The following is a 25,976-nucleotide window of genomic DNA, read 5'->3' as shown; positions in this document are numbered from 1 at the left end:
TCAATATGTGTTGGGGCTTTTCTTTTATCACTGTCTGGTTTAGACTTTTCGGGGGGATCTCATTTTTTTGCTGCTGCTAGGAAGTAGAAACTCATTTGTGTTTTAAATGAAAGCTGTGATTCATGTGCAATCACTGGACTCTAAGAAATGGCACTTTAAGAAAATTCTGCAAAATTAAGTTACTCTGCAAAAGGCCCAGCAAAATCAGAAGAGCTGACAATATTACAATCTGTTCTCCACCATCCTCATGGGACGCTGCCATCGTAACTTCATCAAGGAAGGTTGGGATGCTACACTTAAGACTGCAAACACTTACAAAATGTCCGCGCGCTGATCCTGAATTACTTTGGTCATTAACGTGTTCAATGTATTTATTTTTTATTCATAACAATGCTTGGAATCAGAGAGAGAGAAACAACAAGAAAATAAAAAAATCAAACCAACTAAAAAGTGAGGGTTTTCCTTTATTTTGGTTACATTAGTGAGATTAGCCAGCCTAGGAATTTAAAAACAAGATCCTTCAAGATCTTTCTTTAATGAGGGCTCAGGGCAGAGTCACTTGGTTCAAGTTTATTTCCCTGAACTTATCACCTGTTAAGTTTAGAAGTTAAAATTTATATATTGCATTCCAGATATTTGAAGATTATCTGTCAAATTGGTGTGGATGACAATTTTCAACACAAAAAGGTGTGTGTTGTGTCTGGGGGTGTCGTCTTTGTCCTTTAAGACACATACATTGAGACCCCAAAGCCTAACGGCCCACCACGAATCTAAGGGGGAGACTCTATACAGTTTGCTTGTGGCTGATACTTTATCCCTAAAACCCCCAAAATCAAAACAAAACCAACTACAACACCACAAGTTTTGGGTTCTATATTTTTGTAGATACAACAGCTTTAGAGTAAAACACTTCAAATCCTTTTAGGCTGCAGACACTGAAGAAATAGCTGTTTGCTAGCATGCTGACTGGTCTAATTTTTCCCTCATGCTTTTATCTAACATATTTTACATTTCCTGTGCCAAGCAAAATACAGTTAAGACCCTCAAGCAATAAAGCTGAAAATTGAAAAAACAGGGAAAAAAATATTACAACAGTTTTCTATCTTTTGGGGTAATCCGCTGGGAGTGGGTCAGGGGAATAAATCTGCATGTTATTTCTAAAGGGGTAACTATCAGAAAGTCAATGGGGGAAGATCCTAAAACAAAGGAGGGGTGGCATGCCAAAAAAAAAAAAAAAGAAAAGAAAAGAAATCTGTTGGTTTATATCATAGCTAAATTAAATGATCATTTTTATCTCTAATGTTTTGGTTTGTTTATCAGCAGGGTCATAGTTTTGGAATTACTCTTATATAGAAAGTTATGATCTATTTGCAGGGAAGACAGGCATTATGCAAGTTAAAAGCCTGATCTTATAGTAAATAATTCTTCCAAAAAGTGTCAGAAAAAAATATCTGTGCTATTTAAAAGGAGGCAAAAATGTAGGTTAATTTTATTTATTCTGGATAAGGTGAACACCTTAAAAGGGTCATGAAAAAATTCATCATTAGCTGAGCTGATAAATGTCCACTTACTTTGGAGACGTATTTGTTAACATTGTGAGAAACATTAGCGGTGAGGGTCAGATGGTGACGTAATTGTACAGTGAGTGGAAAGAGTATTGGGTGGAAGTGTTCTTTAACTTTGGGCTCTCAACATTGGGTAACAATTGGTAGCAAACGGGAGGCTTAAATGATATGTTTAAACTACTTTAATCACTTCCTCCTTCATGTTCATAGTGTATATTAGAGCTGAGCGGGTAAAGGAAAAATGGCATTCTGATAAAGCAAGTATGTTTAATTAGACTTAATTCAGTGTTCAGTGGCAAGAGGATTGCACATAAGGTAACTTCCCTGGCAGTCTCCAACTACTGCATTAAAAAAAAAAATCAGATTTCAGTAAACCCACATAAATGAGAAATAGATGCTTGTACACACTAATGCTGCAAAACTGTCTAGTAACCTTTCTTCTGAAACCTCCAGTCCTAAAGAAATGTTTTCAGACTGAGACAGAGCAGAAGCAGCAAACAAATTAAATTAAATTAAAAAAAAAAAAAAAAAAAAAGAAAAAATCCCAGTAAACCCAGAGCACAAAACCATAAATCTAAACACACCTATAAAGCACATATGAAGCGGTAAAATGACATCCTTTCAGGCAAAGAATTTGAGATTATTCTCTTTCCTTACGCTGTACGTGGGATTCCCCACCACAGCCCCGTGCCAGGGCCCAGAAGGTCTCTTCATCTACCAGAGACCCATCTCCCACAGTCAAGAGAAAAGCCAAAATTGTAATTGAACCCCAGCCCTCCCCACACCGACACACACACTGGACACTGAGAACAGCGATTACAACACACTTAAACAATTTCAGCAGGTTCATAATCCGCAGTGTGAAAAAATTGCTGCATTACAGAACAAATGCATGAAGATAACTGGGAGACTCACTGTAATTATACCCTAAATATGTTACTATTGTAAGCTAGCAACAACAGCAGCGACACAAAAAAATATCCCTAAGTATTGACAGCATGACTATGTAATAGAGATTTTCCACTAGCAGACCTATAGCATCTTGCTTTCCAAAATACAGAACAATCTAAACAAAAAAAAAAAGTTACAAGACTCTTGCAATTTCAGGCAGCTGTTCAGGTAAAACTAAAGCCAGAAGATTGTTTATTTTAATAAAGCTATTATATGTGCAGCTCCAAATTAGGAATGGCAGGAGACCAGGGGATGCCTAAACCATCACCACCTGTTTGCCCTGAAAATCAATTAAAGTCACACTATCACAGCAATCCCTTCTTAGCTAATAAAAGTTATACAGCTTCAACGTGCGACTTTAGGTGCTTGGTGGGAATGTGCCTGAAATCTAAATCCTTAGTCTCACGTTACTTCGATACTAAACACAACTCTGAACTAACCACTGTAAAACTTGCTTTTTTGGGGGTTAGAGAAGGTGTTGAGGGAACAAGAGATCCCAAACTGCTGTTTTGATGCAGCGGATTGAACTAATATTCAGTAAATTCTAGCGATCCAGCCAAGAACATTATATAGAGTTTTAAGTAGGAGAAAACTGAAGTCCTTTATGACACATGCCTGTTCAACATATTCTGTGCTGCAGAACAGATCCAACTTTACAAGTTGAAAGCAAGGGCAGTAGAGACATCCCAAGTGTTTTAGTAATTAAACGAATATGCATAATGAACCATATGCCCAAAGGGCCTGTTCTTCATGTGGGCCAGATTTTTGTTTGAATTTTTAATTTTTATATACAGATGAAACATTTCATGTAATATAGCAACAGTGCAAAGGAACATGCTATGCAGGAAGGGAAGGAGGAACTACCCATGTGAGAACGATCAGAATACACTTGATGAATTCTGCTCCTCAATTTCCGATTCAGAGCCAAGAGGGCTTTTTTTTTTAAAAAAAAAAGAAAAATCCTTTTCTCCTTTGAACAGCTGTATTAGTCATCTGCTCAAAGTCTAGAAAAGAGGCATTAAATACATGTATATTTATATAGGTCACATTTATACATTTATATGTGTGAAATGGATTATATACACCAACACATTTAGATGCTGCAAGACTAGCGAAAACACAGACGCTATCAAATTAAAAAGCTTCTGATCCACCAGAAAAAAATAACTACAGGATGGCTCTCTATTCAGCAGGACCTGTCGTGTTGTGTGAACTGCAGCGAAACAGGACACACTCGCATTTGTCTGTGAAACAGAAACGGACATTTTTAAAAAGATGGGTCAAATTCCACGCTCGTTACAATAATATTACCCTACTGTGAATGTGAGGACACCAGTGCCTTGTAGCAGAAATATTAAATCTTCCAAATTCTCCTGGGGTTGAGCCGTGCTTCTTCTTTCCCGGTAACATTCACCTTTTTTTCATCCCTTGCTCTTAAAGTGCTTTTTCCAAGCAAAAGCAGCATCCTTTGCAAATATAAACCATTATAATAGGTTAGTCCTCTAAACCAGCAGCGAAACTAGTTGGTGCTGATGCTCAAATAGCTAGACTGCACAATCACAATCTGGTTCTTTTAAGTGGTTCTGATGCATTGGACAAATTTCTAGTTTGCTTCGTAAAACCAGCGACGGGGGTCAGGTACTTGTCAGTGTGGACATATTGGTTAAGCAGCAGAAAAACTTTCCTGCATGAGCTTTACCAGATAGCTGAGTCGGGTTTTTTTTTTTTTTTTTTAAATACATGATTTAGGCTCTATGAACCAAGGGTAATCAAATCCTTATCAGACTTAGCGAGGAAAAGGAAAAATTTGGGGTAAATAGCAAAGAGTGCCTCACAGTAGCTCAGATTTAGCACTGCACTTAGATAAATAAGCAGTACTACAGAAAATAGCAGCGGCTGTTACATGCACTGATTCCGTACCGCAGAAGTGAGGTGGGGAAGCACCAGCCATCCTCTAAGGGATGCAGACAATAATCTGCTCCACTTCAAAATTAAAAGGGTGACTTTTCATCAAACTTGGCAAGTTAAACTTTTCATGGGACTTTGGGAGTTCCCATCACCAAATGTAAACAGTAAGGCATGTAAGAGCAATCTGGTCCCCAACCCTTAAAGTATGTAAAAGCTGAAATAACGAAGTTGTATATAATGACATTCGTTGCTCTCAGTCCTAATTCAGGGTTCATGCTTTTGACACTGCCTGGTTTACGTGATCTAGTGGTCTCCATGGAAAGACAGATAAACTTCAACGGCTGTCAGAAGACAAAAAATTGACAAGGAGCATCACCTTTCCTGACTGTTTAAATCCTTTAAGGAAGTGTTGGAGCAATTAGAGAGGGAGTCTAATCTTTGCAGAGTGCATTAACACTCTCCGACCTCCCAGACAATAGATCAGACCTCAGACACATAATGCTTCCCTAAGGCTTTTTAACCAGAGCATTTGATCTCATAGTTACTCTGTATGCGTTACTATAGGTATCAGCGTGTAAGACAGTATTCACTGGGCACTAAAGGACCACTATCTCTGCTAGTATTCATACAACTTTTAAAAGAGAAAGCAGGAAAGCCATTGCAATGCATGCTGTTACAGAAGTACTACTTCCCTGAAAAAAATTAAAACAATCCAGAGTAGCTCTACAAAATGTCTTAATTTTTATTAATCTCATATTTCCTTTCTACTGCCACTGTTTATTTCCCAGCTTTGAAACATAAATCTATTTTTAAAAAAGCATAGATTAGGTTTTTTATTCATAGAAACACTTATCTTATAATAATTTCAAAATACTTTCTTTCTTAACCCCCGTGGAGGGACTTGAGGGAAAGGGAATTAGAAAGACAGGTCTAGTTTATTAAGGAAATTGAAATATATCATTGCAAATAATTTTCCCAAATGTCTACATGGAAGTATCTGGGGAAGTTTTCTTAACTGCTAGAACAAGTCATCATCTAATTCCTGATGGGCTTGTTCAGTAATAAAAAAAAAAAAAAGAAAAAAGCTAATATCACTATATCAATTATGCATTCCCCATTTGATATTCTAAACATTTTAAGAAAATTTGCTTAGTGTATTTTGTTAATGGAATTAGACTTCCTCGCCATGATGTTTTGACAGAGGCCACATCTGAACAGTTCTCATATGGAAAATACATAATGGGGTTTTTAAGACCAGCTAACTGGATTCCCACGCACTGCTAAATAACGGGTGCTGCATTCTCACAAAGCAGTGTTTTATTTCCCCCCATGTGATGTATTTGAGGTACAATGCTAGCTAACAATACTTTATATGAATCTACTAATACTTTGTATTAGCTGCAGGATCTTATTTTACTTTTCTAGACCTAGAGAAAGTGCCTTTTGTGAAGTACCTGCATTACACACAGTTTTTGCTGCTGTTTAAACGTATACCTCAAATTTGTCAAGCCAAGTGCATCACAAATGACAAAAAGGTCACATATACCTAGTATATTTAAAAAACAAACAAGCCTTCAAAGTCAAAGTGTAATGCAGTTATTTCTAATCTGAACAAACAATAGACTACATCTAATGAAAGTTGACAATTGGCTTTGATACAGAGCTGTGCAGCTCCTCTGTTCCATTAAAAGATGAAAGCTGAAGGAAAGTACAGAAGACAGCGACTTCTCCCAAAAAGCAAGTAGAAAGTTCTGAACCTGAGCTGGTAGAGTAGATAAAGGCTGTTTTAGTGGAGACTTTTGCTCACATATGACACTCATCTGACAGTTAACATGCTGACTTTATATGGGTAATGTTAAGGCTAAAATAAACCAGCATATTAGACTAGTACAAAACACTGCTTTTTAAAAATATTTATTAACACTTCTCAAAATCACAGCACTACCTTTAAAAAAAGCCAACAAACAAACAAAACACCTGAAACCAAGCTAAGCTTGACTACAGTGTGGATGTCACAATTAAGAATAATAGATTTAATTTTCATGAAGTGGTGGGGGAAGCAATCAAAACTCTGTTGATGCTATTGGTACCAGTGTAATCCTTTACTGTGGCAGTAGTCAAATTTATTAATAATTAATAATCGAGATTTTTTAAAATCACATTTCTAGGATTTTGCAATCATCCCATTGCTCCAGCTTTATTTCCCAATGAATCTAAAGAAGAAAAAAGGGATATATCCTGATACTTTTATTATTGCTATCCTTAAACAACCTGAGAACTTCCTGGTTGCTTAAGACTAACCTCTAAGTCAAGGCACATCTTAGTTGCTAGTGAAGAAAAGTAAAACTAAAAGAGAACAGGCTCTTAAAAAAAAAAATGTATTTGCTCTGTAGCTTCTATACTAATCCCCTTTTATTTCAGATCTTGTAAAAGATCCAACTCTTCCTTATTTAAAAACAAAAGTCAGAAAAGCCCCACAAGAAGTAGAATGCCTGAAGAGAAACCCCTCAAGGTGCATCTGTCTCCATCATAAAACCAAAATGTTGCATTACCTTCAAATAGGAAATTTCTTCCAGTTGTCAAGATTTCTGCAACTAGTGTTAGATTAGCGCTGAGAGAACGGGTGAATTAAATTAAAAATAAAATAGTTCAAGCAAGAGAAAGAAAACCTGCCAGAAAAATCTGACAAAAGCCTGAACACCAGAGCTGGCTCATTCATGAGGGTCCATCGCCACCTACAGGATTCTCCTCCTCTGCAGAAAACCTGCTACTCCTATTCACACAGGATTTTGCCCCAAAATGAGGATGGAGATTTTTAACTAATGTTAAATAACACAGGTTTGCTGAAGTTAATGGAGTTACAAGTGATTTAAAACCACCTACGGACACGTGTCTACTTATTCCCTCATTTTAGAAGAATAAAAACTGCCTGTGTGATTCAAGGGAATGCACTGTTCTAAGCTTACATCTGTGTTAAAAACAAAGGATTTGCCTTTTTAAAAACTACCAAAAAAGCAGACAAACCCCACAAAATACTGATAGCCTAGCTCCACCAATGACAAGGGAGATAACAGTCAACATCTATAACCTTTCTGTAAAACTAAGTGCTTTCAAGTATTTTCTAAGCGATGCCAGGTCGAAGTAATGTGAATAAGGAGACAAACCCAAGCAGATCACGACTGAAAGGAAATCAATACACCTGGGGTTCGGGGGGAAGAAAGCACATACTAAGAAAGAAAAGAAGTTTTTACTTTTAATGACAATTTCCCTTCCTAATACATACCGTTTTCATAATAGATACCATGGGTTTGCTACCTTTTTTTTTTTTTTTTAGTTTGGGCTGAGCTGTACACCTTTTCCCATATCACTTGCATAGTGCAAATCCATGTCAGACTTTGGGAATTTTACACGTAAGCTTCTCACATTCTGCTATTTCCAACAGTGGTGGGTAAGTAGCTTCTCTCTCACGCTCCTGTTTGATGAGTCTCACACAGATGCAGCATTCATTAAACTGAGAATACTAATTTCATCTTTGTTTATGCAATTTCTAATCTATGAATGAAGTGAACTTCCAGGAAAGGCAACAGGCAAATTGGGAAATGTGACTGGATCCTGATATGGAATATCATCTCTTTAGGACCGGATAAGCTAGCAAATGGTTACAAATAAATTCCTCTTGTTTTTCAACCTACCAGTCAATTGATAAGAATTACAAATTACTACTTTCTCACAAATTCAGAAGATGCTCAAGACACTTAATGTGAAGTTCCTCTAAAGAATCTAAAACTGCAAAAAGATAGGCACCAAAAGAGAAAAAAAAGCCAGCTTCCAGGCAGTGTGCACTTCGGTCTGTCCCACATTTTTTGGTAACAAATTCCTAACATCGGGATGTAGATTTGTAAAGTAACAGTAAGAATCATGAACTAAATTCACCTTTGGCATTGCAAGTTTTGCAGTTCCATTGAGAGTAAAGGAACCAGTGCTGCCTTTGTGGATGGTGAATTTGATCTTTTATAAAACAGTTAAATAATAGTCAAAGACAAAAAAAAAAGCATAATTAAATGCTAATCTGTGATTAGTCTCACAGCTAGGAGAACACAGCATACCTGCTAATGAGTGGTTAGAAACAGTTCAGCAATGTTAAATACACAAACAAAACCAGCAACAGGCAATAGTACTATTCTACCCTGCCGGACAAAGCAAAATAAATACAAGATATTAAAAAATAAATAGAAAATGTAAAAAACAGCGTAAGATCAACAATAATCCCTTACAAAACTTCAGAACTTTGTAATACACAAGACGTTAGATATTAAGGAAAAAAAAAAAGGGGGGGGGGGGGCTTCATAAATCAACCAGCTAAAGTACAAAACAATATAGCAAACTCCAGCCAGACCACAAAGAGGGTTCGCTCTTCATAAACATCAGATCAGGCAGCTAAAATTATTACCAAAGCTCTCTTGTAACTGTCACCTGTGGTGGGTATAATTACAGGCTACTGCTGCAAGCACGCCCACGTCATATGGCAATAAAAGGACCTACAGCTTGCCAAGACCAGGCAGACAATGGAGAACACACACCACCTGACGAGAGCCCAAAAAGATCAGCCAGGGAGACTAATAAAAATGACAGCTTCGAAACAAATGACAAAGCTTCGACCACAAAAAAAAAAAAAAAAAAAAGCGATATCGAATTAGCTGGAAATGTAAGCGCCGAGCAGTTCTCCAACAGGTCACAACTCGAGCAGAAAGGCAGTCAGAACGGTCTGCGGATGCATTTAGTTCAGGTTTTAGCTATAAAGAGCCCTTTTTCATTAGGGTTATGGTGCTTTCTTTATTAGATAAAATGGTTGCACATTTGGGCTTGGCTTTGTGGGCTGTCATTAGATAGCTAAACAGATGAAAACTATATATTTCTAATCCAGTTCTGGAGACAGTCAGATAGATACATGGATCTTAATACAGGCATCTTCTAGGGCTACATCTATATACTATAACAAAACTGAATTTCTTTCTCATTGCCTTAATTCTTTAGTGGATGCCTGCATAAACATTCCTGCTGACCAGCTGTACAGAGGCTTATCCTCCAGCAGCACTGGGCTTGTACCTGAATACTTTGACTATAAAGTTTAACACACTCAGCCAACGTATTAAATGGCTTTATCATCAACTAAAAACAATATAACGCAATTACAGAAAGAGTGAGAGGCAGGGATTTGGGTGTCTCTCCTTATCAGGGCTGAGGGAATTGTTCCTATGTGATGAATGCAAGTTTTGAGTACAGAAAACACTGCTATTGCTCACAAATACGAGCACAACATAGACTGAATTTAAGAGAAAACTCCCCAACCCCAAAAGCAAGGGACTCTCTATATAGGGCAAGTGCCTCGTTAAGCAGGCCCAGAGGAAATGAGTATTACTCCTCAGATGCAAAATATGGTTTTGTTTTTATTTTGGAACATTTCACTGGTAAAAAGCAAATCCCCCAAATCCCTGAGCTGGAAACATAAGACCACCTATCCTTTCTAAAGTTAAAAAGGATATTTGTACTGGTCTCTGCTCAGCTCCATCTCACCCCAACCCCAAAGTTTCAAATTGTGCTTTTTAAAATCTTGTTTATCATGTTGTCAAGCTTCTAAGTGGTTATTTCCCTATTAACTTTGTCCTTGTTTGTTCTTGCATTTTTGAAAGAGCTGGAAATAACATGTGTTTACTTTGCTGTGTGTCTCTCAGCATCATCAATATCACTGTTGCTATTCCAGGAATTTTAACTGCCGCAGCAAAGCGAAGCCTGGGATCTCAAGCTCAAATCGTATTCCCCTCAACCACAGAAGAATAATACTGGAAATGTAAAAATTGCCGGGAGAATGGGTAAAACCATCTCCTTTAATTGTCTAGAGAAGCCTGTTTCTCATCTGAGCAGTTACTTGCATGTGTCAGGTAACGTGCTCCTAACGGCTTTGCATGCACAAATGGTGAATTTTCACAGGCACTGCCATGAGCAGCATGGAGGAAGCAGGATGTAAATGTTTCCTCCGTCATTAGGAAAATGCTTTTACTGGGATATAATAGCTCGAAATAAAAACATACCTCTGATCCTGCCTTTTCACTGGAGTTCAAGACAATAATTTTAAAAAAGTGCCTTTGCCAGGGATTTACAGAGGGAAAGAGGGGAGGAAATGTTAGGGGCTCTGAAGAATTACTTACTAGGTCAAATTCCTGAAACCCGCCTTTCACTGCTCCTCCAGCACTAGCTCTAGCCTGAAATATGAACAATTTTTTGTACCAGAGTGTTATTTAACAGCTCCTCCATTTAAATAGGAACTGCATTTGTCCCTTTGCCGACTGCTTCTTTAAAACTGTAGCAAAACACAAACTGCAAATCAGCTGAGAAAAGCCCTTAGCCAAAGCTCTACAGTAAAGAGGAAGTAAAGACCATCTCTTTTGCATTAATACTTTTTTTCTTTTTTTAAGTTTTTTCTTTTTTCAAGTTTCCTATTCAGTGTTTGAAGAATACTCATTCTTCTCTCTTTAGGATTACATCTATTCATTTTATTTAGCTTTTTAATGTGGAGACATTTTAATCTACCATTACTTTAATGCTGTTCCCAAATAGTTTGGGAGCAATGATTTATATTTCGTCTTCAGCTATGAGGATGAAAAAAAGGGAGAAAAAAAGGCTATACCCTTCTCATCAGTTACACATGTAGTCATGGCAGGGTGGTTTGTGCTTTGTATCAGGGAACTGCTTGTCCAAAATTAACAGACAATTCATGGGGAAAATAAGAAAGATTTTAGGGATGTGAGAGCACATCTTCCTTCCCTGCTCTATAGAAAAGCTAATTATTACTATCTACTGGTAAATCACGAGCAAAGTCTCAGTGAAAATTATCCTCCATCCTCTGCTAGGTTGGCCAGAGGTCCAAGAGACACTTGGTGACTTGGCCTCTATCCTAAGTTGTTTGGATTTCATAGCCGTTACTGGTCTCCCTTCTCCGTAGATTCCTCATGTTCCCTGTCAAACTTCTGTCCCAATAATTTCCCTTTATTGACATATAACTCCCCTCCCACCAAGGAAAAAAAGTCATTTTGTGTAGCAAAACAATGCACAAGTGAAATTGGATGTTTTACCCATATATTATTGTCATGTCCAGGGTTGAATTGTGCTTAGTACAAACAGGACGGGAACATTTTGTATTTTGCTTGGGAAAGTCTAACCATAACAGGCAGGAGACACTTGTCCACATGCAGAATGAAAGATTTACCCCAAGTAAACTCCAGAAGGCTTAGATTTTGAGTTAACAAACATCTTTCCTGAGAGAAAAGAAGAACATTTCCCTCTTACTGATACACAACTAGCGATTTTAGAGGACACTGTCAACAAGTTAATGGCCTTTTGCCTGTAGGTCATCAGTATAAATATAGTCCAGCTCAACAAGGGATTTAAAATTGTTCATATCTAATAGGATGGTTGGTGTCTCCTCTATGAGATGACTTTAACTGGGCTCAGATCCAGCTCCCATATCGCAAGCTGAAGTAGCAGGGTGTTAAACGGCACGCTCTGCAGAGATGCCCAGAAGTTCATGGGCTGCAGAGTCTAAACTCTCTGTCTCTGCTGCTGTCCCAGAGTAGGACTGAAGCAAACTGGCACAGTAATGCCCATACACGCAGCCTCACCCAGCTTGCCCTGCGCCTCCTCAGGCTTCCAGTTCCCAGGCCAGCACCAAAAAAACAGGGCATCCTCCAGCTCTCTCTGGATTTAAAAACCTCTGAAGATCTTAATGGAGAAGGGAGCCAAAAATCTCACCTCTGCAGCAAGGTGCTCAAAAGCTTAAGTTTGGGGTTCCTGCTGCATCCACAACCGCCAGCAGCTCTGCTGGGCATCCACAACCTCCAGGGCTTCCCTACTCTTGCATCAGCTGGCTTTTTGGGAAGCCCAAACTGCTCCAAAACGATCCCACACCTGTCATTTTCCCAGCTGCCCACCATTAAATAGCTGCAGTCAGTTTGACCAGAAACTCTGCATTTCCAACATACTACATTGCATCACCTCATATTCCTTCCTTTCCTCCCAGTACTAAGCCATCATAAAATAATTATCAGACACTGCGATGTCACTGCAAAATAAATAAATACTGCCCGTGCATGCTGCATGGCTTGGCTGGCTTGCCCAGGCTGCCAGCTAAGGCTAAGCCTGAAAAATAGCTCCCACCTGTACCCACCCTGGCAGCAGCCTTGATTAGCAAGAAGCCTAAACCTGATATAGTGGGACGTGCTGCCAGTAAAAATGAAGTATGCTGGCATGGGTGAGCATGCAGGGACCCTGAAGCAAATCAGCAGCGAGCACTGCCAGTCACGGCAGAGGTGCTATGGTGGCTGGTTTCCCATCGTTTGGCCTGATCCTGTCAATGTCTCTTGCAACTATCATGCAAACTTGAAAAAAAAAAATATGATAGTAAAAATTCCAGTCAATATATCCTTTTAATTTGCACCAGATTATAGTTTTTTTAATGCAATTACTGTAATTTCATTAAATAACATAATTACCATTAATGCAGAGAAAACTGTCAATAGAAGGTGTAATTATGTTGTATAAAATCACAAGCACAATGTGCAATGATGCATAATTCTTCATGAAAATCATTCTGTGACTAAAATTAACTTTTAAAATATTTTTAAAATACATATTGTACAGTAAGAATGAGTCAGTTATTATGGACTTCAACTTCCACAACCAGCTAAGAAGGGGGAGCAGAGCAGGCAGGGACTGTTTGCATACGGAAGGAAGGACCAGAAATTTGGTTTAGAAGCGCATCCGACAGGTAAGAACGCAAGCTTTCGTATGCACGAGTGGAAAAAAACCAAACAGTTTATGATTACACACAGATATACAAGATGACTTGTGAGCGGACATTCCCCTAGGCACATTTCACCACACAGCTCCAGCTTTCTGGACACCAGTAACGCAGCATGGAAGTGATGTCTCAGTGGAGAAAGGTGTGACAAGAGGAAGAAGTGACGAGGACCAGGCTAAAACCACAACATTCACCCTGGAAACTAGGAGCAAATTGTCCAGGGTAGGATATGAAGAGCGTGAGGCACACGAGCAGAACCATACAAAGATGTACGAGACTATGTCTCCGGGTATCTTCAAAATAAATACTTTTTTGAGAGGCATGTTTCAGTCAAAATGCAACATATTGGGTTGAATACAGAAATAACTATATCAGAATTAAATAGAGTAGAATGCTTAAAGATCTTTTTGGTGTTAAAAAAAATCTACAAATCCCCCCAAATCCTGAACTGATGGAAGAGAATGCACGGACAAAGTCTTTTAAGATCTCTCCCGGTATATAAACACTATTACCTCTACAGGCAATGTTTTCCACATGTGGGAATATTCCTGATATTCCCAGGCACGCACAGACACATGTGTCCATTTTCCGCACCAGACCAATGATGAAATGTACACTATAAAGAATCCAGAAAACCTACATGTGACACTTTCCTCCAACCCAGGATGTTTTTTCTAGAATTTGCGTAACACAATTTGCACTAAACCCTTTGTGCACAAAGCAAGCATCATCAAAACTGAAATTTTGCTTTTCACTTCACCACCCTTTCAACCCTTTTCCAAAGCCTCTAAACGTGAAAAAATTCTGATTTTACTTGTGCCTGAGCAGGCCCTATCAGTGTCCTCTGTGTCTATACAATTAAGTCAGGATAAAAGTCATCAGATTAAAATCTCAGAACGCTGATGAAAAATATGATTTCATTTTTATAGCACAAAAAAAATAATCTACTCACACGTTCTTGGAACATCTCCTCTCACCATTACAAACTAACAAAGAAATTTAGCTTGGGATGATGTATCTTATAAATGAAAAAACATGGCGATAACTTTTTTCTCATTCACTTGTGTCCTGCCTGTGCTGTCCTCGGCTTCCTCCCTCTTTAGCTATCCCTCCTCTTCTCTCGTGCACCCAGAAGTAGCAGCTAATGTCCTTGTCACACCTGATCTCACAAATATTTTCTTCTGTCTGGCAGTGGCTTTTGTCTGACTGCTTAAGAAAAAGTTCACAAGATTCCTCCTCCTCTCTCACTTTATTCCCCCTTGGAGAAAGGGGCATGGGTTACCCTTACAGGGAAACCAAGGGCAATACAACAGGGGAGGGGAGTCCTAAGGACCACTCAATCTCTGGGATTATCACGGTGAAGAGATGTGGAATATGTAGAATATGGTCACAACGGTTATTGCCAGTGCCCCAAGGGACAACATCTGTAACTTAAAAAAAAAAAAAGGCATTTTATGGCTTGAGAGCCTGGCTGGCACTTAAGCTACCAGCCATGGTTTCACAAACTCAGCTGCAAAATGGGTGAGAAAGTTTCTGCATCTTCCTCGCCTCTGGTGTTCAGCATCAGCCACAGCGGGTCATCAATAAGGATAAATTTGGTGCACGCTAACTTGATACAAAGCCCGGTACTGAAGGTATATAAATGTTGCTGGCTGGGGAATGATGATTTTTAAAATGTGGTATTTGGTACACCTCTTATTTAACCTGTTAAGAGTGGATTTTACATACAGATTGGGGCAGGGAGGGATGCTGCACCTACCACGCTGTGTATTTCCAATACTATGAACACACATGCTGGAAGTAGTGAGAGATACACATAATTAGCATTTCATTTTAAGTGCCAGAGCTGAATTATTTCCATGTGGAAAAAATCAGAGAGACTTAAATTTTGGTTTGTAGAAGAAACCTGCAGTAATTAGTCATGTATGTTTATTCCCTTCCCACTACCCACTTTCTTCCAGGAAACCAGGAATATTACGGTATCTAGTAAAGATGTTAATAGTCTGTAACTTGTAACCTGCTTATCCTCCTTTTCACTAAGAATCAATTCTTTTTTCTGTAGACCCACTTTCCCACCTTCTTTTTCTGCCTCTCCACCACTTCCAATCTTTTCCTAAGTCTAGAAAACCAAAGTTCACAGCTGTAACTTCACAAGTATTTTGGTGCAAAATCTTTTAAGAGCAAAACTCCTAAATACTTGCTTAGATTCTTGCTGTAGGGGGATGGTAGGATATTGGCACTGGGATTTTACATGTGTCCCTCCCAGTGTGCGTGACTATCCGATTCCCTTGGGCACAACTGTAGAGCTCCCTTGCACAGCCATACCTGCTTCAGCAAGGTACCAGCTGCTCTGCTCTCCATCAGCTTTCAAACCATCAACTTTAGATATGATCTAAACAAGCTTCGAGCAACAGGAAGAAAAAAAAATACAGAGAAAAGATCCTCTCATCCTACCTACTCTTACATGCCAGTCATCCCTCTAACCTGCAAGGTGAAAGGCAGCTCCTCTGTCTTTGCTCTGGAGCTTCTTTCAATCAGGGATGGTCCACTTTACTCATCTGTAGCAAATACACTGAAGTGTTTTCCTCAAAAGAACCTTTAAGTGACTTGTAATTCACAGACTGTAAAAGGGGGAGAAAGTCTTGGAGATGTGGCTGTTATATTGCTTAATAAACACTCAACTCAAAAACTAACTTTCTGCATGCTGGACCACCACAAAACAATTTTGCAACCTTTAATGGCATGCCAAACATTTCAAGCATGAAGAAAATGTCACACTGCAGAATAAAAAGCAGGCAAAACCTTTTTGTGCTTGAGTGGATTATGAGAAAACTGCAAATGGGGTGTTTACTACCAAGAGGAAAAAGGAGAGAGCTGAAAAGTGGGACAGGCAGGTAGAGAACTTGGCTTTTTGTTTGCAGGGCACAGCAGAACTCACTGACCAGCCTTTTCCTTTTCTCTCTTTTTTTTTTTTTAAAGCAATGTATTATTACAGTCAAGAGAATAGCTTTGCAAAAGGCGATGTCAGCAGAGCTGCTTACGTGCCACAGGGACACAGGCATAGCAGGCATTGACAACCTGCAGCCAAGTGCCGCCTCATCGCAATGGAAGATGGCAGGGACAAGATCCATCAGCTCACTGCATCGCCCAAATCCAAGGCATCTCCCCGCATCACCTTCTCGGCCACCACCTCCCTCCTTTCCCACCACCCAGTTACCATGGTTTGAAAAACATCCAGAGTCATCACACGGTCACAGCCTTTACAAGGTGACATCACCCACCATGGACATGGGCATCCTTGGTGCAGGTTGGTGAACGCCTCTGCACTGAGCAAAGAAAGGCTGTTCCTGAAGGTCTAATTTCCATGCCCTTCAGGCCCACTGTGGCTCAAGCTGCCTTGAAACCTGCAGCCACGTAGCTACCAAATACCAATAACAGCAAACAATAAAGGGCTTTGCACCAGTGGAGGGGAAGGCACGGTAACACGTGAGATCTTATAACACTTAACCTCATGCAATAAAAGAAGAAATCCACTTACCACAAATGCTATCATGCTCTTTACCGTGGACTCCCAGAGAAAGCAGCTCCGAAGGAATTGTATTGTATTCCATATTGCCATGGTGATTTTTTTCACGCGATCAACATTTCTTGATAAGATCTGATAAATATTGAGTGGGAGGAGGGGAGGAGAAGAGGAGTTTAATCAAACACTCTAATATCCTACTATTCCTTCAGAAACAGGGATAATTTCAGCTACGAATGCGTGCCAGGGCACATATTACAAATAAAGCTTCTATTTCAGAGATACTCTCCAGCTCCTGTCTGCTTTCTGATTACACCCAAACCTTCCAGATTTTCCCCATCCCTTAGGAAAAAAAAAAAAAAAAAAAGCACGTCTTGATGCCAAAACTAAATAAAACAGTAACACAAACCTACCTTCGTTCCCCTTCAATTCTCAAACTATAGCAACGTCTCAGGAAAAAGGGCCGGAATGTAATCAAAACACTGAACCTCTTCTCTGCATGTTTTGGATTAGTCCGTAGAAATAAATAGCAAGTTCTAGCCTTATTATAGGGCACCTTTATGTAAAAAAAGGATAACGGCCATTGTTCTAAAATCCTACGGACTTTTAAAATGACTAATTTAGACCTGGTTTCTTCCTTCCCAAAGGAGGGAATAAGGGTCTCATTGAGCTTTAGGTGCCGTGCACAGCGCAACATTCACAGCTACCATTGTCCCCACTCTGAAGCACAAAGAACTACTGATGCACACTAGATCAGAAAGCAATTTTGTGTTCACGCAAACAAACATATATATACAGAAATACACAGAATTTACACGTGTTCAGTGTCTTATGCATAAATAGATTTTGTTCTTACAACCGTGCTACAGCAACTCAAATCTTTCCAAAACAAATGCGAGATCTTAGCCCAGAGATTAGCTTCACCTTTTTAGAAAATTTGCGGTTCTCCTCAGTGAAGCGCTTTTCTCGGGGCCTGAATGTTCTAATACTTGCTTTTACCTAAAAAAAAAAAAAAAAAAGGAAGAAAAAAAATTGAAAAACGTCATGCAGTTTTAAGTGCATTATTTCAACTTTGTATCACCAGCGTTGCTTAGGCATTTCAGGATCTTTCACTCAGCCTCTACATGACTTAGGAGGAGCTGCTAGGAAAAATGCGGATGAGTTAAATTGGGCAAGGCTCAGCTCACTTCAGCGAGAGCAGAGCTGCAGCGCAGCCCCTGATGGCCTTAATAAATAGGATTTAACTCGGTAAAAGGCTGTAGGGCATAAACAATTGAGACTGACTCAGCCACCTAAAAACTAAGTGCACCGTGTCCGTGCCTCGTTAATTTTCCTGTCAACACCCTGGGAAGAGAACATGGTGGGTCAGCTTTTTGGGGAGGAAGTAGGTGTTAAAAGTAATATATAACAATCTAAGCATTAAACTCTTTTTTGGCTGTTGCAAATGAAGATGTGGTGTACAGTAGTTGGCATCTCCTTCCTAAGGTGCTTGTGGTCACTTGTCAGCCCAAAAATGTCCCTGCGTTGTCCCATCTGCCTGGATCGGCCACCACAGAGCTCTGATGTCCCAATACTTCTTCACCCACGGCACGAAACACACCTCCACCACCTGATGCAACCAGGTCCAGACTATTCCTGCTTGGCTCCTGGTTTTTAAAGGACCACCCCTTCACCTTCGTCCTTGCAGATTCAAACATTTCTCACACCAGCAAAGAGAAAGTATTTCAACTTACAGGATTAAATAGGACATCCAGCTCCAAGTAAATTACTCCTTTTGAAGCACGTTCCAAGTCTTTATTCTTCAGTGTGTAACAACTTTGTTTACCGTTTCTAATCTACAGTTTGAGGGGTAGAAAAAGCATCAATATTTTCCCAGCTGTAATTCACAATATAAGTTAAAGACACTACCAACAAATAAATAAATAAATTGCAAGCACAAAAAAAACCCCTCCCCAAACTGCCTGAAATACAAAATCACCGTTGGATTAGAGACCTATAAAATTGCAGATTAAATCTCTTACGGTCCAACTTTAATTTACAGACCTTGTACTTTATAGTAGAGCAGTGCACGCAATAACCAGTCTGAAAATTCTGCCCTGGAAGCCAGTGAGTTGATGGGAAGTAATCAGCCTCTGTTATTACAGGTTTAAAATGGGATTTTTCTTCCAAAGTTCAGGAAAAGAGCCACAAACAACAACTTACCTACCTATTGCACACTCCAGCACACAAACTCACTTCTTAACGCTTAGTTTATTGCAAGATTGTCAAATTATTACCCAGGAAACAAACACAATCCAAAGAAATTAATCAGCTTAAGTGGAGCGAATGCTAATGTAACAAATGTTCAGAATTAACTAATTCGTGTAAAAGACTTCTCCCCCCACCCCACCCTTGAATTTCAATACCATTTCTATGCTTTAATCCACCGGTTGGCCCTATTACATTAAACATCTATTTAAAAAAAAAAAAAACCAAAACACAAACACAAACCAACAAAACACCCTCCCTCACCATTTTGTAAACTATTTGGCTCAAATCAAAAGCATTCTCTCTTCAAAAAGTGATGGCAGAAATGTATTTATTATACACAGTAGGATATGTATTGATTAAACATTTGGCTTTTTAGGAAGCAGACCAGTTAATTCTAAACAGCAGTAACATAAAAAACTGCAGCTTACCAAAAAGCGACATTCAGGGACTGTAATGATCAAAGATTAAAGATAACGGAGGAAATTTGGAGGCATGAAATTGCAACCATATTTAAAACGGCTATTGCTGCTCTGGCATTTAGAAGAGGCACTCATATAAACCATGGCAGAAATGAGTAAGGGGAAAAAAAAAAAGGCATAATGGGAACCAAGTGATTTCACGAGACAAGGGAAAGGTCACTTCTCTTCCCAATGTTGCTCCACCCTTTCTATACCAAATAGCTCATCAAAGGGTAGATGGATTTCTGGCTAATGGTTGAAAGGGAAGAGGGCTCTCACAAGGACCAACTTTGCATCCTCAGTGGTGTCCAACCAGGAACCCCAGCTTTTAACTATGTTCTCATCCAAAGCTTTGCTTAACAGGATGCTGGGAGTTATGCAGGTATATATGGAAATTATTTAATAATAAATAACAACAACAACAGGCATTGCACTAAACTCATCACAAAGCACCTCTGCTTTCGCTACAAGAGAGTACATGATGGGCTGGAGATGGCAGCAAAAGATGCTGCAGGTCCCAAGAAAGGGGAAGGCAAAAGCCTATTTTGCAGACCAGCAGCCCCAAACCAGAAGAGCTGCTGAAGCGGCTAGCCCCTCTTCTAGGGCCAAATGGACTGGCATCAGAAGGTCCTCATGCCAACTGCCACATACAGTATTGTCAACTCCTTATAAAGGATTCTGCTGTTTCCACAGATTGTTTTTACCACCACCCTCCCAAGCAAGAGCAAAAATAATTTTAAAAGCTACCAAATGGAATCAAAACAAAATTTATTTGGAGATTAAACATTTTGTTCAATTTCCCAAATTAACTGAAAAAAGGATTTACTGATGGCAGAGATACAGGGCCAGAAACTTGGTTTGAGGTTGTTACCCCTTTGGTCCAAGGGGATGCCACCAGCAGCAGGTCTAGACTGAGCTTTGATTCATGGACTCTCCTACACCATGATAAGAATTATGTTGTTCCCAGTGTGTCTGCAGAGATGTAGGTGTCCAACACATATCACTATCATAATTCTGGATTCTCCATAGTTATTAATTTGGTGACTGAATTTTCACATATTTCAGTTACACATATTTCTCACAGCATTTCATTCTATTATCCTAGGAGCAACAACAACCTGGAAGCTCTCTTTATATTCCTTGGGATATATTTCTTTCTTACATGTTTCAAGAGCATATCCAAAAAGGAAAAAAAATGCCACATGCTGCTAAATTAACAGAAAAAGGAAAAGAAATGCTGGCACTACTGAGAAGGTCCGAGTCTGATATCACGGTATTCTGCACTCAAAAACTGTTTTTGACTTTGGAAAAAAGACTTCTTTTTAAGAGCTGGAGCTAAATCAAACATTTTGGGTGTGTCTGCAGGTGTGTTCGCACAGTAACTTTCAAATCAGCAACAAATAACTTCCATCTCTGTCTGTCTTTGGAAATTGGGGTTGTATGTTGCTTGAGGAACGTTTTTAAATGGTATCGTTACCGTCGTTGCTGCTGTTTTAAAATTGAGCAGGGCAGAAAGTAATGCAGTGCAAATACAGTTTTACAGTCAGCTTCATTTGGTGTCTTTAATTCTAAGTGTTTGACTTGTCTGGTAAAAGATGTGCAATTATAACTCAGCCTAAGACTAAACATTCATACAGATAGCCTAGCTTTTGACCTTCTTCAGAGGAAAAAAGAAAGCAGAAAAGAACAACTGGCTACAAAATGGCATTTCTCCATTGCATTTCTTTTGGATTAAAAGAAAAAACCCTGCAAAAAAGTAAAAGGAAAATATCTCTTACAGTTTTGGCAACGCACTAAGCCAGTGCAGTTCAATAAAAGGTGCAGGGCAATTCGAACACCCATGACCACATGGAGATTAGATCGGTGGCGTGTCTCAACTGTGCCCAGAAGAAAACATCCAAAATAGCTTTTAATACTCCACGTTTTCACTGTATGCTGTTCTTGGGCCAGAGTTCAGATTCTGTTCAACGTCTCCTTCAATCTTGAGAGACAGCCAGTCATATTCGTTTCATTTTTGGATCTATTTTTTCCTCTGTTCTGCGTACTTTTCCCCAGTCTCTGCTGTTCGCAAAGACTGCTTAAGTGTTTTCTCCAGCTGTGGAAAAGGAGAGCAGATGTTGCAGCCAGGCTGAGGTCCTAGGATGAACTTAAGTGTCTGAAAGATCAGATTTCTTCTACCACCCAAACACCTTTTGCTACATACCTGATCTCACATGGATTTCACTCAATGAATGTTCCTGATAGTTGTATCTAAAATAGGCTATCTTTCCCATGAAAGTTTATCTACTTATGGGAAAAGGGAAGAAAAGGAATAATCAAATTAAATGTGAAAATATCTGCAGGTGAGGTCCTTAAAGAGGCATGATCAATATCATTCCTTTATTGATGATGGTTTACATCCTCATGGAATACTAATGCCTGCATTCTCTGAAAGCTTCTTCATAGCATACGACATACCGGGGCTCAATCACCAACTAAGACTGCCCATAACCATGTCATTAACATGAGGACAGTGGTGCCTACCCCACCAACACGCTTCATTTTGCAGGGTCACCATCAGAAAACCTCTGAAATAAAGCCAAGATTTTCATCCCATGAGAAGTGCTGATATTTGGGGTATTTCCCTGTTCTGAATCAACTCAGACAAAGTATCAGTATCAATATTTTCACAGAACAACTCATATATTCTATATCACAGTCCCTTCTCCATGCAGGACCATGGAAGGAAATTAACAGCTGGAAGAAAAGCTACAATTCTTTGTGCATTAAGTATTTGGACCTACAGAGGCACTTCAGACAGAGGCAACTTCTGGCAGTGCTTTAGCTGAAGAAAGGGTTCAGGTACGTGAGACCACCGTACAGTCAAGGCCCAAAGTGCACCAGGTTCCTCTCAAATGAATGAATATATTTGCTAAACTCTTCCCACAGATGTCCCCAGTAAAACAAATGTGACTAAACACAGTATTGATGTAGCCAGCCAATGCTAAATCTATTAAGCAACAACCTTCTGACCGCTTGGGAATTTTAATGAAATAGCAAAAGCCGAGATTGATATGACACAAAACACGGAGAAGACAGGACCCTTACGCAGCAAAGGGTGTTTTTTCATTGCTCTTGTCTCAAAGAAATATGGTTTAGTGGCTTTTTTTTTTTACATTGATTTTAAGAAAACTTCATTCTGTATCCAGCTTTGATGCAGATTCAATGTCATATATTGATGACCTGACAGAAGAACGCTGGGTTAAACCTCTGTACATCAAGACCCGTGACGTGTGGAAAGGGTAATGGCTACTCTCCAAGGGTAATTCATCTAAAGCATTTGGGACCTCCGATATTCCTGCTTGAGCTTATTGCTGATGCACAATGTCATAGCGTTTTCCCTGAATAACATAAAGCTGTCTTGTAATAGACACACACCTACCCTTATCAAAGGACATATTTCCCCAGGAAAAGATGAAAGCAAGCCACATATTTGATCCACCTGAACATGAATAAAGAGTTTTTTGTTTCTCCCCAGTCTTGCAATATACATTGATTCGATTTTGTATGAAATGCCTATTCATTCATCCCAAAACCCTTTGCCCCAGATGTTTCACTTTTAACAACCTTCTGTGAGATCCAAAGTAGAATAGAAATTTGGGTTCTTGGCAGAGGATTGATATCCAAAGACCAAATAGATACTGAGCTGATGGTCTGAAAGAAAGCAAGCAGCCACATGAGGGCTTCCAGGCAGTCTGAGGAGGAGCTGAAAAACCTGGGAGCACAAGGTGGTACTCGAGAAAAACATTCCTGTTGATGCCATTTCAGTGAGTAGTGCATGGTCGGGGGAGAATTTAGTTTCAGAAGCAAGCTGTCATTTTTTTCTGGAAGATATGTGTGGTTTCTTCCCCCATTCCAAAATTTCTGGTTCACGATAGGGATAAAAGCCAGAACAGACTACCCACTTCACAGCTGCCTCTGTCACATAAACGCGGCATTTTCACTTTGCTCAGACTAAAGTTTTCTCCTGGAAAAGGCTGTGCACTTATGGTCAAGTGCTAAGCAATCACAATTGTCAGGTGTCTGCTCTCTGAATCCAGGCCATGTTTTAGATAATCAACCTTGTGTAAGGCATACTACTTGTTTTCACGGTATCGTTGGCTACAGACCTTGCTTGGCACTTGAAAATATTTCATAGACCTCTTCCTGTTTGCCGAAAAGAAAGGGTGCAGCTGAAGTCTACTCTGAGCTGATAATTCAACAGATAAAAACCATTCCATTCTGCAATACAGCTCTTCACTCAAAGGTCTTTCTACACGAGGATATTTGATATACTCTGCTTTCAAATTCATTGAAGAACACTATATGCTCCCATGTCTCTAATAACTTGCAGCCTTCTAGGAGATAGGAGTCTCTTGAAGCAAAACAAAAAAGACAGACCCTCACAAAGAGAAACACGGTTGCTTTTACTAAGATCTAGGGCACAAAAGAACAGAGATGGAAAGGACTTCTTTGATAATTAGTTCAAGTGCCCCAAAACCTACAAAACTTCTAAACCTATCAAACTCCTTTCTTGAAGCAATGAAGTTTTTGCCCTACTTCTCCATTCCCCAGGATCTTCCGCAGTTTCTAGCACAAAAGCCTGCTCTGTTCAGCGGTGTAGATGGTCTTCCCTTTCATTCCCCAGGCTCTGAGAAAGCAATGTCCCTCCCAGCCCAGAGGTTAGGCAAGCCAGACTCTGTAAGTCACCTCTGGCAAGAGAGTGATCCATTTTGCTAAATATCCTCGTAGCACTAATCCATGTCTTTTCCAGTTTAAATTCGGCTTCTGTGAATGTGGCTGACCAGAGCTGTATTTGAGATGAGGTCTCTTATACATGCTATAGATGAGGACAGCGGTTTGACGTAAAGAAGGGCAGGAGAAAAAAAAAAAAATACAATAAGTTGATTAACATGGAAAAGCTAAAGATAAAATGCAGGCAAATAACTACTTCTCTCCCTCTGCCTCCCACTCTACCTACAAATAGAGAAAATTCCAAATTCACTGTAATGCTATCACAATCAATGTCTCTACAGTGCATTAATAGAGCTGTATGAGAAACAAAGCAAATTGTGCATTCATCCAATATTGCTTCATCATGCCTATCAAAAGAACATGAAGTTTTCAGCTTTATTCATCATTTGACACTTTAAAACTCTTCTCATGCTTTTTTATGTTTCTTATTTGGTGTCTGCAATAAGCCTAGATGATGAATGGGAAGCATAGCAATTTCACTATCTCTGAATTCTTGTGCAGCAAGGTTATTTGTGTTAACGTGACGATGAAGGTGTATGCATGTTTGCAAAACGCCAGTGTAAGTCTCCTGAACACATTTAAACCAAAATTCACTGTCAAATTAATTAAACATTTCATATCTCTCCAACACGTACTTTATTCAAGGCAATTTTTCATTAAGAAAAGAATCTAGTCATCCATGAACAATTCCTGAAGTAAACTTACTTCATGTGCTGACAGCTCACAAGTCAAACTTGAACATTTTTAACAGGAAAAAAAGGCAAATGCACTTCTATTTTCAAAAGGGAATTTAATGCAAGGCAAACATTAGGCCTGATTACGTAGAGAAATTAAACCTATATGATTTGCGAGGCTTCCTTGAGTCCTTAACTATTGTTCTCTTTCAGCATATTTAACTAAATGGTTCAAAGGTTACATTCAAATATATAGTCAAAACGACAACAGATATCGAAATTCCCATTTCAAGAAAGAGAGCTTAGAAAACTGCAGTTCTGTGAGCAGACTAAGTTAATAGGTGCAAAATGGTTTTTAATCAGAAGCAGAGACGAATATATTTACACTAGACTTAACTGAAATAGGAGGCAGAGAAGTTTGGATGGGAAGGAAGAAGATCAGTTGGCAAGGGAAAGCATAAACAATTTTTATTTCATTTTTTTTGTCTCAAACCTTGGACAAAAAAACCTATGCTGAATAGTTTGGACATTACCACACACATGCACTCCCCTCCTCTGCCTTGTTACATGCTTCCTAAGGGATACTTGACAAATGCCTATAAAATCAACAGAAAATCCAAATCTAACATCTTCTCACTGTGAGCCCACACAGCCTGCTGCCGATCATGCAGACCATTTGGCAAGCACCGGATCTGCAGGAGAGCAGCTGCTCCAGCCACTCTCTTCCAGTAACATCAGAGATACGAGGACTTGGGGAAAAATTAACAAAGTGATCAAAAATGGAATAAAAGATGTTAAGAGGTTTTTTCCTCCCTGTAAACATCAAATCATCCTCCATACCCAACTGACTCTAATATAATTCTAAAACTGGAGATATTGACAACTCAAGTCACTAAAATAGACAATCTAAAATACCCTCAGTCTCAAAAAGAACTTGCAGTCCGAGCCACGGAAGGAAAAGGATTGCAAAGCACACCACAGTGTCAGGGACACCAAAAGCCCAGTATTTACTCCTTAGCT

The 25,976-nt window shown here is 39.3% G+C and overlaps 1 protein-coding gene across 16 annotated transcripts in view; it reads right to left on the bottom strand.

Moving 5' to 3' along the window:
* The window catches only part of MCTP2 (multiple C2 and transmembrane domain containing 2), a 122,273-nt gene that overhangs the window by 30,279 nt on the left and 66,018 nt on the right, over positions 1 to 25,976 (bottom strand). For all 16 annotated transcript variants that reach the window (XM_054837048.1, XM_054837047.1, XM_054837051.1 and 13 more), the window contains 3 exons: positions 18,535 to 18,636; positions 17,726 to 17,800; positions 16,817 to 16,936 (listed from right to left, as the gene is read on the bottom strand). In XM_054837048.1, the coding sequence (XP_054693023.1) occupies positions 16,817 to 16,936; positions 17,726 to 17,800; positions 18,535 to 18,636 (297 nt within the window). The remainder of the gene's footprint in view (positions 1 to 16,816; positions 16,937 to 17,725; positions 17,801 to 18,534; positions 18,637 to 25,976) is intronic.

This window comes from Grus americana, chromosome 10 (assembly GCF_028858705.1).
Source record: "Grus americana isolate bGruAme1 chromosome 10, bGruAme1.mat, whole genome shotgun sequence".
In the NCBI taxonomy this organism is placed as follows: domain Eukaryota; kingdom Metazoa; phylum Chordata; class Aves; order Gruiformes; family Gruidae; genus Grus; species Grus americana.
The sequence above is the reverse complement of the archived record's forward strand: the minus strand, read 5'-3'. Positions and strand labels throughout refer to the sequence as shown.